This window comes from Megascapheus bottae, chromosome 5 (genome assembly GCF_031878675.1).
Source record: "Megascapheus bottae isolate mThoBot1 chromosome 5, mThoBot2.hap1, whole genome shotgun sequence".
NCBI lineage: Eukaryota > Metazoa > Chordata > Mammalia > Rodentia > Geomyidae > Megascapheus > Megascapheus bottae.
Window position 1 is genome coordinate 71,610,974 of NC_143513.1, and position 16,509 is coordinate 71,627,482.

Consider the following 16,509-nt stretch of genomic DNA (forward strand, 5'->3'; position numbering starts at 1 on the left):
ATAATCATTACTCTCTTACCTGCACTTCGTGGACTCACACCCACGTGGGTTCCTTTTCCTCTCTGTGGTACCTAGGGTCGTGAAATTAAATGCTGATTCCAAGTGTAAACATACGCATCACCTTTCAGGTCAGACATGAACTCTCAAACACATGAATAATTTCAAGGTATTCTTAAATATTCTCTTGAATTACTAAGTGAACTCCAAGTTTTAGTTTGTTAAGGAAATGAGATATTATATACATCCTTTCCTTAGAAAAGCAGATGCCTTCCCAAAAGAAAAATCCTGACATCATCCCGCTTTTCTTCCTCCTCCTCCTCCCTTTCATCGCCCTCCCCCTTTCCTCCTTTCCCTCTTCTCCTCTTCCCACTTCTAGCTGCATTATAGTGTCATTCATTGCTTTTCCCCCAATTGCCACTTGTCTTGTACCTGACTGACATGCCACCTGCTACTAACCAGACAACACTGTCCACACATGGAAAGATGCAACATAAACCTGCTTACATACTCTTCTTTTTCTCCTTCATATCTTTGATGATTTGAACTTTGCTGGAAGTCTGTACTGTTCTCAGACTTCCACTATTCATCATCTCAGTTCAAAATGTTAAGGTTTTAAACAATAAGTATCCTGAATCACCTAAGTATAATTTGCTTTCTGATAATTTGTTCTCTTATCAGCACTCAGATTTTATCCAAGGTTCTTTGGTTAACAAAGTGAATGAATCTTATCCTTCCTGGGTTTTCATCAGAAGTTTAACAAAAATAGCTTCTATGTGAGGATCACTTAATAAGATGCTTAGCATTTTTCTAAATGTTTATATATTTTCAATCTTATTGGACCCCAATGACCTGCTGAGGCTAGCATGTTGCCATTGATTCACAGGTTTAATGATTTTTTTCAAGGTTATTCAGTGCATAAGCAATTGCATAAGAACTTATCCACTATTTTCTGGACTATTTCAAAAGAAATGGTAGTCAGCAAAAAAAAAAAAGAAAAAAGTTTTTTTTAAACTTACAGAGAAGACAATTTTTATTCGTGTCCAACAGAACACTCATATCATTCTACCTAGACATTTTTACATGTTAAAGCAATATCTTGAAATTATATAATCAGCTGATAAATAATTGCCTCTATGAAAGTTATAAACACACAAGTAATATTTTGGTTTTTAAGCAAGTGGATTCTTAAATTACCTTGAATTGTTGATTATGTTGAGAATATATGGCAAAACAAGAACAAATATATGAAGAGTATTCAACTGTTATTAATGCATAGAGCCAAATATGATCATATATTAGCAACTTTCAGAAGACATTAGTCATTATGCATGTGATAGCAGCAGGTCAATTTAGCCTGTCCAAGGAGAACCAGACTTAGGAGAGATTGCAGGGGATGGATTTACCCACTGCTCGGCCCACATGCACTTGTGTCCACTGAGTAGGATGTGTCTTAGGGAGCTTTATTTCTACAACTCTGTACAGTGTGTCAACAAGTTAATACTTTGTTTTTCTTCCAGTAAACTTCCAAGGAGCCCCTGCCTGTTAGGGACAGTGATGGTGGTCACTGGGGCAGGGAACAGCTCCACTTTTCCGATGTCCAGATGTTGTCCACAAAGGAAGAGGGTTAGAGTGGACAACTTTGTAAAATTCTGCTTATTTTCTTGAGCATTCTCAGTGTCTCCCAGGTTTCACATTAAATGCAAACACTTGTTTTAATGCCTTCATAAAAAGTGAGAAAGAAGTGGGCTGGGAGTTTGGCCTAGTGGTTAAAGTGCTTGCCTAGCATGCACAAAGACCCGGGTTCGATTCCTTGGTACCACATACGTACAAAAAAGCCGGAAGTGGTGCTGAGGCTCAAGTGGTAGAGCTCTAGCCTTGAGAAAGTCCAAGGACAGAGCTCAGGCCCTGAACTCAAGCCACAGGAATGGCAAAAAAAAAAAAAAAAAAGTGAGAAAGAACTCAAGTGATAGGATGGTAGCCTTGAGCTGAAGAGCTCAGAGACAGTGTTCAGGCCCGGAACTGACAAAAAACATTTTTTTAGATAGAAGGTACTGGGTTTTTGCTACTTATTCATTCAGTTCATCTTTGTTCAATAAATAATATTAATAGTAGGAAAATTAATTGCCACAAAGTAAACATTTAATATTATATATCTTTTTATTGAAGAATATTAACATTGATTTTTACATCATATGCTAAGCATTTTTGTGTCACATACTTTATCATGTTTTGATTTGTGAGGAGGCTATATTGACCTTTCTTTTACAGACAGAAGCTCTGTTATAAGAGACAGGTCATCCTAGATGGTTTATGATAAAGTTAGAATTTGAACTCAAGCCTATCTGCCTCTGAAAGGGCATACTTTCAGTATACTTTGTATTTTTTGCTTCCAGAAACCACATTATGTTGACCATGTAAAAATACAAGTAAAGTTGTATGTGCTATCAGACAAGATTAGCTGGATATACACTTGCAATCCTGGTACAGGATGACCAGAAGATCTCAAATGCACAAAAACCTTGGCTCCATAGCAAGTTCTAGACCAGCCTGAGATACATGCTAAAGCACAAAGAAATAAAGAAAGAGGGAGGGGGGAGGAAGAGAGGGAGGGAGAGTTGTATTTCATTTGAGGCCAATTTTATGAGCTATGCAGCTGCCTGGAAAGGAAACTCATTAAAAAAAAAAGGCAACTGGAAAAAGTTAATGAGGAATTCCATCTAGGACTTTCAACCCACTTGTATGAGCTTTATCTTGGTTTGTGCTTTGCAATGCTTGCTCTGTTCTTGTGGAATAGAGCAATGCTTTAGTCTCTTTTGTTAAAAAAAAAAAAAAAGACTAGTATTTCCAATCTAATCTGCCCTGTGAATAATCCATCCTCTAAAGCTCTCTAGAAGATTTACAAATAATAAAGCTAGGTACCTGTTTGAACATAGACTAAAGTTATATCTCTGCCATGTAATATTTTTGCCTTAAAACTGTTCCTAAAACTTAAATTTCTCTCATCCACTTAAAATACAGGTGGGTACTTGCTTCCACCTTTACAGCACCCTGTGAATATGAGATTTCACAGAAGCACAAAAGGCCAGTAAAGTCATAGAAATCTAATCCAACTGCTTTAGTGCTATTTAGCAGGAAGACCAAAGCTGTTCCTTCCCTTCCCACCCCCACTTGACTTTCACATCTGGAGTCTGCACTGGCCATATCATATGACTTTTAGCAGGTGATAAGGTTTTTGCCAAGCCCCCAGGAGGATTATTTTAAATAAAGGGGGAGAAAACCCAATCTTGAGGCTAGCCTATCCATCACAAGGTATAAAACCTGGTGTCTGTGCCAGTTTCACCACATGAAGATAGAACCCTAAAGCTACTATGGCTTAGGAACCTGGGTTTGCTCACACCAGTTACCATCGAGCACTATTTCCTGAGTAATGGATGCAGTTGTCTTTCTACAGCACTATTCTGAGAGAGTGAGTGTTCTATTGACTCAGAATCCACCTCTTATCCTGGCAGTAGCCTAGAGAAACAACTATCCATTTTTGACTTGGTTCCTGTTTTTTGTTTGGCTCTTCAGAACATGCCTTACACGAGTTTCTTCTGTTCTTTTTATATAGCTCAGTGTGTGGAACAATTCCTTCATTTCAGATACTCCTCCCCTTCTGGATCTATAATCTCTTATGCTCAAACACAGCAGTGTTCCAGACTAATGAACTATTTGGAAGACATCAGGTTAAATAGCATCATAGAGCTATGATTTTAAACATGGATATAAAACTCTTTAATTTGCCCTCTGCTGAGCATAAATAGGAGCTGTGAGAGATACTGAGAACAAGTTAATGTCACAGATCTCAGGGGCTACTAGGAATGCTGTGAGAAAATAAAGTGCAAGATAACATGTCACAAGTCCACAAGAAAGAGAGAGTAGGTACTACCTGCTTGTGCTTTGATATGTGGAGTGCTAAGTGCCACATTCCTCCATTTGTCCACAGTACAGCTCTCTGAGTTGTCTATATGAAGGAACAGAAGCTAAGCATTAAATATATTAACAAGTAAGTGACAAGACTATGGATAGACTTATATAAATAGCATTCTTTTCCTTGTCTTCCAGTTCTGACACCCTTATCCTTCTTTACTCTTGATGCAGATTCTTCTAGATGCTCCATACCCCAGTGTTTTGTTTTAACATTCCTTCCATTTACCCTTCTTCCTCTGAGAATGGACAAAAGAAAGTTCCCATGCAGAGACAGTAATGAAATCTGGCTTTCTTGCTACATATAAAAGGATTCTTGGCTTAAGAGCCATATCTCCTTAAGTAGGCTATATTTCTATAACTAGTCTAGGGGTACATAGGATATAATCTAATTAATACATAGTATGTCCCCAGCCTTCCTAACTGAAGTTCTAATATTTGAAGAACAATATCAGACTACATGTTGGTTTCCAAAATTAATTGAGTCCACTAGTTCAAATCCAATTGGCTAGTTATTATTTGGGGACTGAAGACCATTATTTCTGAGTAGAGAGTAAATTGAAGAAAATTTTCAAACTTGTGTGTTAAATTTTATCCTTATGTAAAACTAAAATGAACTTGAAACTGTGTTATAGATGGATTGGACAGTAACAAGACACCACTAAATAGATGGCTAGATAGCAGACACAGAAACCAAAGTCTTTGGGGAAAGAATAAGAATAAGAGACACTGTCTGGGGAAAACGAGCAATCAAAAAGACTTACCAAGAACTTTTGGCTGAGAATAATTTAAATAGGAAAATACATCTCCATCCTAAGAAAATTCAAATTAGTTGTTAATAAGATGGAAGATATTTCATCAGTGAAGATCACCTACCCATTTCAAAAGCCACCGGGCCTCATAAATAATATATTTAACAAACATTTATCAAGTATATAAAGCTCTGGAAGGAAGGAAGATTAACTGCTACAGATTTGCAAATAATTCAGGCATGAATAAAAAGTAGGAGTAATAGTACAAAGAGATTCTAAACACTTAGAATATAGGTAGCAGGCATTAATTCAACCTGGAGATGTGGTGTTTTAATATCTGATATTGTTTACTCTGATCCCAGTGTAAAGGTTTCTAGTAGTACAGGCATAGGCATTTTGAAGAGGAAAGATGCCTAGAGGGAATGAATTCCTCATGCCCATCTCTGTAAGTCCCAGAATTGTTTGTTTTGTTAATCTTTTGGATAGGACCTTACGTTTCTTCCCTTGACTGGTTTCAGACCATGATCTTCCTATCTAAGCTTCCCATGTAAGACTACAGATGCATGTCACTCTACCTTACTTGTTAGGTGAAATATATTCTCAGTCACCTTTTGCACTTGTTGATCTCAAACCAGGATTCTACTCTCACAAAGAAGCTGAGATTACAGCTGTAAGCCTCTGTCCCCAGCCTTCAAATTGATTTATACCCCAGTCTTTATTTGTAGTACTGGTGTTTGAACTCATGACCTTATGCTTACTAGGCAAGTGCACTTGAACTTACACTTGAATCATATACACAATAAATCATTATTCCTTTTTTTGGACGGTGGGGGTGGTGCCTGGACTGGGGCTTGAATACTCTACCACTTGAGCCACAGCTCTACTTCCAGCTTTTTTCTGGTTAGTTGGAAAGAAATCTCAAGACTGGCTCAAGAATCTCCCAGACTGGCTCTAAACTGTGGTTGTCATATCGCAGCCTCCTGAGTACCTAGGGTTACAGATATAAGCCACTGATTCATAGCCATCATTCCTATTTCTAATTTTTTTGTTTAAAGGATTTATTAACATTGATTTTTACATCATATTTCAAATGACGTGGTTAACAAACAAGTATTCATGCTAGGCAAGCACTCTAACACTTTAGTTCCCTTGCCCATTTAGTGAATGGTTTTTTGGATTTAGGGGGGATTAGTTTCTTAAGTTCCCTGTAGATACTGGATATTAAGCATTTGTCTGATGTATTATTGGTAAGTATCTTTTCCCAGTTGGTTGGCTGTATTTCTCCTTTAGTAGCTATGCTTTCCTCTGTGGAGAAACTTTTTATTTTTAGGTAGTCCCAATCTGTTGTGACCCTGGGATTCTGTTCAGGAAGTTTTTGCCTATACCTATGAGTTCCAGTGTCTCTCCAACTCTATCGTGTAGCAGTTTCAAGGTTTCCAGTCTGATTTTGAAGTCTTTGATCCATTTTGAGTTAATGCTTGTGCATGGAGAAAGGCTAGGATCAATTTTTAGTTTTTTGCAAGTGGCTCTCCAGTTTTGCCAGCACCAATAATTGAATAGGCTGTGTTTGTTCCACTGTATATCTTTGGCTCCTTTGTCAAATACAAATTGACCATAGGTATGTGGTTTTATTCCTGGATCTTCTATTCTGTTCCATTGATCTTCTGGTCTATTTTTGTTCTAATACCATGCTGTTTTTGTTATTATGGCTCTATAGTAGAGTTTGAAGTCTGGTATTGTAATACCACCTGCCTAGAATTGCTTTGCCTATTCTTTTTTGCCTAGAATTGCTTTGACTATTCTAGGTCTTTTCTTGTTCCATATGAACCTTTGGATTATACCTTCTATTTCAGTAAATGTCTTTGGGATTTTGATGGGAATTGGATTGAATTTGTACATCAATTTTGGCAGTATGGCCAGTTTCACTATATTCGTTCTTTCTACCCATGGGATGTCTTTCCATTTCCTGGTATCCTCTTTAATTTCTTTCATTAGGCTTTTATAGTTTTATTAAATAATTCTTTTACATCTTTGGTTAAGTTAAATCCTAAGTATTTTATTCTTTTGGGGGCTATTGCAAATGGGATTATCTTCTTGATTTCGCCTTCTGTTTGTATATTGTTGGTGTACAAGAAGGATACTGACTTTTGCAGGTATTTCTAATTTTTTAAGTGTTTATAGGGCCTCAAAATTTTAAGACCCTCTATTGCTTTACAAGTCAAGAAGACAATTATGACAATTTTCTAAATAGAATACTGAAGATTGGAAGTCAAATAACCTCTCATGTTAGAGAAGAGATCATTATATGATATCTCTCTCCAGTGTACACATAGAAAGAAGATTAGGAAATACTTATTGTACCAAACTTGATCTCCTAAGAGAAAGTCTACGGATATTTTTCTCGTGGATCATTCCAAGTGTCTTCTAAAAAGTTTCAATTCACAGGGCTAACCATTCTCTTCCTGCTGTGATAACTGTCTTTCCCTCTTCAATTCATCACTTATCTGACAGCTGATCCCCGTCTAAGTTAATATCGTCACAATTTTGGAGAATATTGCAGATGCGCAAGGACGTTCTCCTATGAATCCATTAAAGAAGTCACAGTAACTTGCCATTGAAAGTGTAGCAGCTGCATCCTTGAAAACAGATGCTCTTCTGGGTCTGAATGAGTCCAATTTTGACTAAATTTAAGACCTAAACAGATTTCAGGCTGGTTAATATTAGGATATGGAGCCACTCGAGACATCCAAATGTCCTCAACTGATTGCTTCCCGTGACAGTTAGTAGGTTGGTTTTCCTTGAGAGATGCCAGGTATTTGACACGCCAAGAGTTTGATGTTCATAGAAATGAGAGACCCCAAGATGCTACTACAGCTTGATGGACTCACTACTCATGAAATTAGAGGCTTCAAAAGGCAATGCAATCTGTACAGAGAGTACTTGGGCTATAGAATTAACAAGAATTGCTTTATGGTATATCGCTGTAAGATTCCTAAAGAGCACAGCAAACCAGCTCTAATGAAGTATTTCTCCATTCTCCCACTTTATAATCCAGGAAATCACGAAGAAAATTATGACCGTAAATGGAGGTTGTTCCTTTTTACTGACCTTTGTCAGTTTCTTGCAATGTAAATTTCTTGCCACTTCAAGTTGGTCAATTAAAATACTTAATTCAGCATTATTTTAGAAAGCACTTTGACTGAACTTTTGTAATGCCACCAGTTTTCTGCTAGTTTTGACAATAGCGATTATTATATATGGAATGTATGATTCTTGCCCTAAAGTCATTAGTGATCTGGCAGGAAGACATAAATACTAATAAACAAAATGATATTGTACCATCTGATCACTCTTGTACTGGAATTGTCAAGGGAAAGGGACTCTAGAGGAGCCAGTGATCCTGACCTAAAAAGCATAAATCATTTTGAAAGACAAAAAAGAAAATTTCAGGTATGAAATACTGAGACATGATGACATAATTAGGATGTTTGCTTTAAAAAGGTCAGAATTTGGAAGGGTAAGTTAAAAAGAAAAAAAAGTGGTAAGAGATGGAGAAAAACTAGAAAGTTTGACAGTGAGAAAACTTATCACAAAACTTCTCAGTGCCTGGTGGCAGAATTTTTGCCTTATATGTATTACTGTTTAAAAAAGAAGAGGAAGAGGAGGAGGAGGAAAAATACTGACAATGACATGATGGAAAGGTACTTAGGCACTTGGCTTTGATCATATAAGCAATTGGAGGCATAGATGTGACTTGAGTAAGTTAACGCAGTCATATTTGTGTTTTGGATGAATGACTCATGTTTAATTACATGAAAAAAAGGGCAAAAGACAAGGCAGCAGACTTCACATCAAGACATTGATCATGTCCTGTACACATTGCATCGGTTCAAAACAGAAATGCAATCTAAACCATAAAAGTGGCAATAGATGTACAAGAGATAGAATAAACATTAAGGAAATAGTTAGCAAATAAAATTGGCAGAAATTAGTCTCTGCTGGAAAGGAGTTAAAGATATTATATATTCCTGTACAGCTTAGATATGTAAATTGCTAAATCACTAAGGGAATTCAGAAGAGAACTTATTTTAATGGAAGGAAATGCCAGAAAGGTCAAAGAACACCCAGAAGAATGTGACACACATAAGCCAAAAGAAGATAGGACTTCAAAAAGTAGCCATTGAGGTCACATGTGACAGAAAGCTTTTATGAACGAAAGGCTGAAAAGTACTCAGTGCATTTGACAGCTAAAGAACTATTGATCATTATTAGAAAGGAATTTTTAATAGATGAAAGCAGAAATGAGATTATGTCATGTGGAGGAGTCAATGGAAATCAGGACTGTGGAAAAAAGTATTGACAGTTCTCTCAGTCACAATAAGAATTTGAGGACATAAGGCAAGTACCAGTGGCTCACGTCTTTAATCGTAGCTACTCAGGAGGCTGAGATCTGAGAATCCTGGTTCAAAGCCAGCCCACACACTTCATGAGTCCTTATTTACCATTTACAGCAACATGCTATACCTACTTTTAGGTATGTGGCTCAAATAGTACACCAGCCTTGAAGGAATGCAAAAGTCAAGCAAGAAGATGAAGGCCTGAGTTCACACCTCTTCAGTACCAGTGGGCTTTCTGTCTCTCTATCTCTGTCTGTCTGTCTGTCTGTCTGTCTGTTTGTCTGTCTCTCTCTCTCTCTCTCTCTCTCTCTCTCTCTCTCTCTCTCTCTCTCTCTCTCTCTCTGTCACACACACACACACACACACACACACACACACACACACACACACACACAGAATCTGAGGTCTTTGTAAAAGAAGTAATAAGTAGAAGATGGGACAAAACAGCCTGAGGAGAGTGGCATGAATGTGGAAAAGTCACTGAGAAAGGGGCAGAGTTAACCAAGCACTGATGAAAGGACAAACAAATGCTATTAAAAGCTTTCTCTTTTTTTTTTTTGATTAATATGGAGATCAGTGAATTGGCAATAATCTGCTCGTTGTTTGTTTGTTTGTTTGTTTGATTCTCCTGCCAAAAGATGAATTGTAGAAATGACCATGGCATTTGGGGAAGTCATGAAGTAGAGAAGACTGGAGTTGAGGTTCCTGAGGCTCTGGGGAGGTCTGTCCTCCCCGAGGGCCTGAGGGACAGAATCCCCCACCAGAGAATGACTTGCAGCACTGAGTAGGTGGTTTGATGGAGAGCTGGAGAACAGTTTTTACCAGAACTTACTAGAATTAAACAAGATTAAACATGGCAGCAAGTTACTAATTTTTTTTCTTCCCATGTTTTAAAGATATGTTCACCTATTCCTTCTTGTAAAGTTTTCAGTGTATTTGCTTTTACCTCAAGGTCTTTGATCCATTTGGAGTTAATTCTAGTGCAGGGTGACAAAGAAGGATCCAACTTTAGTTTTCTGCAGGTGCTTAACCAGTTCTGTCAACACCACTTGTTGAAGAGGCTATCTTTCTTCCATTCTATTTTTTTGGCTCCTTTGTCAAAGATTAGGTGGCCATCGGTCTGTAGATTAATATCTGAGTCCTCAGTTCTATTCCATTGATCTTCGGGCCTGTTCTTATGCCAGTACCAAGCTGTTTTGATAATTATAGCTCTGTAATAGAGTCTAAAGTTTGGTAATGAAATTCCTCCTGCGCTGTTCTTTCTGCTAACAAGTGTTTTTGCTATATGGGGTCTTTTATTATTCCATATGAAATTTTGGATTGCCTCTTCTATTTCTTTAAAGAATGACATTGGAATATTGATGGGTATTGCATTGAATTTGTAGATAGCCCTTGGCAAGATTGTCATTTTCACGATGTTGATTCTTCCAATCCAGGAGCATGGGAGGTTTTTCCATTTCCTCAGTTCTGCTTTAATTTCCTTTTTCAGGGTTTTAAAGTTTTCATCAAAAAGGTCCTTTACATTCTTAGTTAAGATAATTCCTAGGTACTTTATATTCTTTGAGGCTATTGCAAAAGGAGTTGTTTTCCTGATTGTTGCCTCGTTCCTCTCACTGTTGGCGTAGAGGAAGGCAGTTGATTTTTGAGGGTTAATTTTATACCCTGCTACCCTTCCAAAGTTTTGAATCAGCTCAAGGAGCTTGGGAGTAGAGTCTATAGGATTCTTTAAATACAGAATCATGTCATCTACAAAGAGGGATAGTTTTACTTCCTCTTTCCCTATTTGGATCCCCTTTATGCTTGCTTCTTGCCTTATTGCACTGGCTAGGAATTCTAATACTATGTTAAAGAGGAGTGGAGAGAGTGGGCATCCTTGTCTGATTTTAGAGGGAATGGCTTTAGCTTTTCGCCATTAAGTATAATACTAGCTGTGGGTTTGTCATACAGCCTCACTCCAGTTAGAATGGCCAGGATCAAGAAAACTAATAACAACAGATGCTGGAGGGGATGTGGCCAGGAGGGATCACTACTACACTGTTGGTGGGAGTGCAAACTCATTCAACCACTATGGAAAGTAGTATGGCAGTTCCTCAAAAGACTAAACATAGAGCTCCCATATGACCCAGCAATTCCACTACTTGGCATTTACACAATCATCCAGAAACAAGGACATACTAAATCCACTAGCACAACAATGTTCATTGCAGCACTATTTACCATAGCAAAGATATGGAACCAACCTAGATATCCCTCAGTTGATGAATGTATCAACATGATGTGGTATTGTACACAATGGAATTCTATGCTGCTGTCAGAAAGAGTGACATCTCCCCATTTGTTAGGAAATGGAAAGACTTAGAAAAGATCATATTAAGTGAAGTAAGCCAGACTCAAAGGAACTTAGGCTCAATGGTTTCCCTCATTTGTCATAATCAGTAGAACCTTGGGCTCTCCTAGCAGAGATTTACAATAGAGCAAAACCTTGATACATAAGGCCATATAGTATGACGCTAAATGAAATGACCTCTAGGATATAGAAACAAAAGCCATATAATGAATGATTTTTGTCCTTAATGTACTATGTTATCTCTCATCTCTTTTGCTATTCCTTAGTTGTCTCATATTGTTACAGTATCCCACTCTGTTACCTGATATATCAGATATATTTGTATTTGGTTATTTGAAATTGGATAGGGAAGGGGGGAAAACAAGATGAGGGGTGGGATTAGGAGGGAGGGAAATGGGGATCAAGACATGTGAAAGGGTATCAATGTATGTGAATTAATGCACCTCCTATCTGGCAAATATCATGTAACCCTTCTATTAATTATAATAAAAATATATGAAAAAAATAAAGATATGTTCATTTTCCTAATAGAATCTGACCTCTGAAGGTAAACACCTGGTGATGTTGACCAGAGTAAGAGCAGACCCTATCTTATTCTTAATCTTGCCCTCTCAAGTCAGGAAAAGGGGAAACTGCTGCTCCTTTTAGCAGTAAAAACAAAATCTTTCTCCGATGCCAGACAAAGCTGGAAATGATACTGTTCATTCCCCGTACTAGAAAAACTGCTCCAAGTATGTGTGTTCATGAAAAGGAATCAAGCAATCGTATCTGTAAAGCTTACCTGTGTGCTGTGCTTACTCATGCAGCATCCCCAACATAAATGTATAGTATGAAATAGTATGAAAGAACATGTGTACATATATGGGTGTGTCCAATAATCTCATTTTTTTACTCTAATCTCGCAAGCAAATTCTGTCACTATTGCCTTTTTGTAGATTTCTATTTGACATTAGAGAATGAGTTGTTTTGTCTTTGTTTGCTATGCTAAGTGTTTCTCTGCTCAACATATTCCTTCTCAGGAAGAAAACCTGGGTATTTCAGAGATCATGTGGGACTTCACAGACCAGCTTTGTAGTAGAGCTTTGAGCTTAATTTTCTGTGGTGCTTTAATAAACTGTGTTTCTGCTTTAGATTACAGTCAAACAAACTATATAGCATGTCACTATTCAAACTGCTCTTGCAGTTTTAGTGTTACTTGGCAGCTAAATTTGCTGTTGGCTCACTCTGATTTTTCTTTATATTTTCTCAGTGGTCAGTTGTTACATTATGAAATTCAATGTTTATATAATAGAAAAGGGAAATGTTTTAAGTTTTCTTATTGGACTTTATCCAAAGATGTCTTTGATAGATCTCGATCAATTAGTGGTTTGGACCTTGGGTCTGATTTCTGCTTCTTCTCATTGATGCATAGATAACTCTCCATGTTACAGTTGGGGTCACATATCAGAGAAACCCAGGGGCTTAAAAGCCCTAAAATGCTTTGAAACATTCTAATAGCATTACTAATAGTTGCTTTCATCTAGCCTGCCATATGAAACATTATAAAGATAGTGATCTTGCCTTGTGATCAAACAACATGAGTAATGATAACGTTAGGGAGAGGTGGAATGTCACTCATCCAGATGGAACAAGTCAGCATCCAGGATGGTATCAAGGCTGATAATAACATGAAATCTACACTTCCACATTCCCTTCCTCCTCTCAATTCCCTTGAACAGCATTCACTTTTTAATGTTTTCATCATGGCATTTTTACTTATTATAGTGTGGTTCCATAGAATAAAAATTAGTAACAAAAGTCTGCATTATTGATCTCTGTCTTGTTTGGACTGAGTAAAGTCTATAGACAGACAGAGCATTGAGGGGCATACCTATAGTCCAAGCAAATATGTGCACCTTATCCTGTCCATGAACCTACCTCCTGACGCTTCACTAAATTGGTGGCATTCTATGTTCTGGGAGCATTTATTCCAAAGGATCCAGTATCTTCTCACAGAAAGAAGAATTTTCACATAGAAAAGCAAAAAAAACATACTGACACTTGGGAATTGGACCTCAAAAAAGATGGAATTACCTTATAAATACCTCATAGCTATAATTAATGCTAAGAAAATCTGGACCAATAAAATGATAAAGAATAATTGCTTATTTCTCATTTGTGTACATATTGAATATATTTCATATGCTGATGTAGTGCTTTCCCATATTAATCCATTTAACCTCATAATATATAGATACTGTTACTCCATTTTACAAGAGGAAGTAAAGCAGAAAGAATTTAAGTAATTAAAACTTTTGGCCACATAAATAGGTGGTAGGGAGACAGGACTCAAATCCAGACTCTAGAGAATACGAGAAATTTTGGACAAAAGAGGCAAATCATCACTGATGATATTTATAAAGTTATGAGGGATTTAACAGAGCTCTTCATACTGAACTCAAGACATAAATGTTGCTTAAAGTTGCCCAACCTTTTTAAAAATTATTATTCTAAGGGTGTTATACAGAAGGATTATATTTACATAGGTCCAGTAAAAACTACATTTCTTTTTGGACAATATCATCCTAAATCTTTTTTGAAGAAAATATTCAAGTATTGTTTAATACTTATAAGTTATTTGGGGATAATATTGAAAGTAGATCCATCCATTTTTCCAAAGGACTTTTTAGGGTATCTACTTATCTCTAAGTTAGAAATTAATAAGTGGAATGCAGCCCACTAATACACTATGAACACGCACATATGTCAAACATTTTAGACTTCAGTATTAACAGCTTGAAACCTAGGAGAAAAGGTCAGTCATTGGGAATCTGTGGAGTATTTACAGTTCAAGGGAAATACAAAACAATTGGAATATTTTTGTCAGTAAACTTTTAGAATTATCAAATTGCCCAACCCAACCATTTTAAAGAATGAATTATTATACAGCAACATCTGTCCTAAAAAAGGAACAACTTCATCAAAGCAAAAGAGGAAGCTTCAATGCTTGCAGTTGGAGTATGAGAACTGCAAAGCTTCGTAGAACCTGGGGCCAAAGGTGAGGCATTAATAAGCACAGATACATGCCTGTTGGATGATGATCAGGTGTTTGAGAGGTAGAACAGGCTTCCCTTCTTAAGCATTTATGTGACTATGCAGTGAAAAGCTGAGAAGCCACAAGAAGATACAGAGGATACCCAAGCACAGGCCATATAGTCAGGCCACATAACTGCTAAGGCCCTTCCAACTGGGAGGTTCTGTTTCAGTCCTTCAGTGAAGTAATTCAAGGCAATCAATCAGCTAAAAACAGAATGAAGTACAACAGTCCACCATGTCTTAGATTTCTAGTGCTGCCAACTCTGCCAGCCAAATTACTAAAAATAAGATGAAAAACAAAAATATGTGCATCATCACTATCTAATGGAATGGTTGCTATTCTATCTTCCCTCCTCTTCCAGTGCTTTCTCCCGCTCAAGAGAGCCACATGCACATGGATCTTCCCCCCGTGTCCGAGCAGATCATGCAGACCCTGAGTGAGCTTGCCAAGTCTTTCCAAGACATGGCTGACCGCTGCTTGCTGGTCCTGCATCTGGAAGTGAGGTAAGACACAACCAAACACAGGACTGTGTGATGTCAGTGTCCAGTGGTAAAGGTTGGGGTGCTACAAGAATGTTTGCTTCTTATTTTTGATACTGTCCTTTTGTTATAGTGATTTTTAGCATTATCCAATCACAATTAAAGAATTGGAGTACATGTTGCTTTGTAAGTGTGATCATTCAGGTTTTTGTATGAATTTTCATGCCAGTTGGATAGCTAATTAATTTTAAAGTCCAGGGTATTCTGTTCTTATAAATGAAAGTGCTAATTCTTGACTGAGATATATGTTATCTATGTAATTACGAGTCCAGTGTGCACAGTAAGTATGGTTTACAAATGAAACTGTCTTGTCACTGATACTTTCTGCTAAGGTAAACATGTCAAAGGAATTATAGATACAAGAACTATAGTCCTGTCTTTCAAGGAACCTAAATGCCAAATGAAGAGATTAAAATAAAAGAATCATGCAAAAGCATGGAGTCAGAAATATCAGCCTCTTGGCCCTTTGTGCCTTCCCCTGCAGAGTATCCCCCTGGGATAGTCTGATTATCTTGAGTAGCCTCTCTTATTGAACAGATGGAATGAGAACAGGAAGGACTAGAAGGTTCTCAGTTGTTCATTCATTTATTGAGCAATTTCCTGAGCGTCTTCTTTGTGCCTATCCGTATTCAAAAAATTGGGACACTGTAATGAACAGATATTCAAGGAACCTACCCCCATTGAACTACCTTTTAATGGGGAGAAATCGCCAATGAGTATATAAAAAAGCTAATTTCAGATAAGTGCAACTGAAGCAATAAAGTAACATAATGAGACCATTCATGCTATTCAATAGAAAGATAATGTGAACTATAAGTGGAACCACATAGATCATTTAAACATTTTTAATTGAGTGTTTCTAATCCAAAAAAGCCAAAGTCAGAATTCTCCCCAGCCAGTCACTGGTGGGTCACACCTGCAATGCTTGTTACTCAGAAGGCTGAGATCTAAGGATTCAGGTACAAATCAGCCCATCTCCAAATAATCACCAAAAAAGCCAGAAGTGGAGGTATGGCTTAAGTAGTGGAGTATCAGCCTTGAGAAAGAAACTAAGGGACAGCATCCAGCCCCTAACTTTAATCCCCAGTACCAGCACACATGTGCGCGCACACACGCACACACACACACACACACACACACACACACACGTTCCTCAGATTCTGTAACATTACAGATGATACAAAATCTTGGGAGTACTAGGGATCTAGCTTCCTATTAGGGATGCTTTTAATAAATTTATACAAATATTCTAAATGCCAGAACACTTTTGGTCTCAAACATTTCAGGTAAGGGATTAGCAATCTCATTTGGAAAAAGGAAATGGACGAAAAGATAAATGAATGATAATAAATGCTGGGGTTTAATTCAGTATATCTGGTTGAGTTATCTGGCATGGTTTGAACTAGGCTGAGGCCTTTAGGACATGCCTCAT

General features: G+C 37.4%; 1 protein-coding gene across 1 annotated transcript in view; it reads left to right on the forward strand.

Moving 5' to 3' along the window:
* The window catches only part of Exoc4 (exocyst complex component 4), a 662,437-nt gene that overhangs the window by 587,041 nt on the left and 58,887 nt on the right, over positions 1–16,509 (forward strand). The window contains exon 15 of the mRNA XM_090333323.1: positions 14,900–15,041. Within this exon, the coding sequence (XP_090189449.1) occupies positions 14,900–15,041 (142 nt within the window). The remainder of the gene's footprint in view (positions 1–14,899; positions 15,042–16,509) is intronic.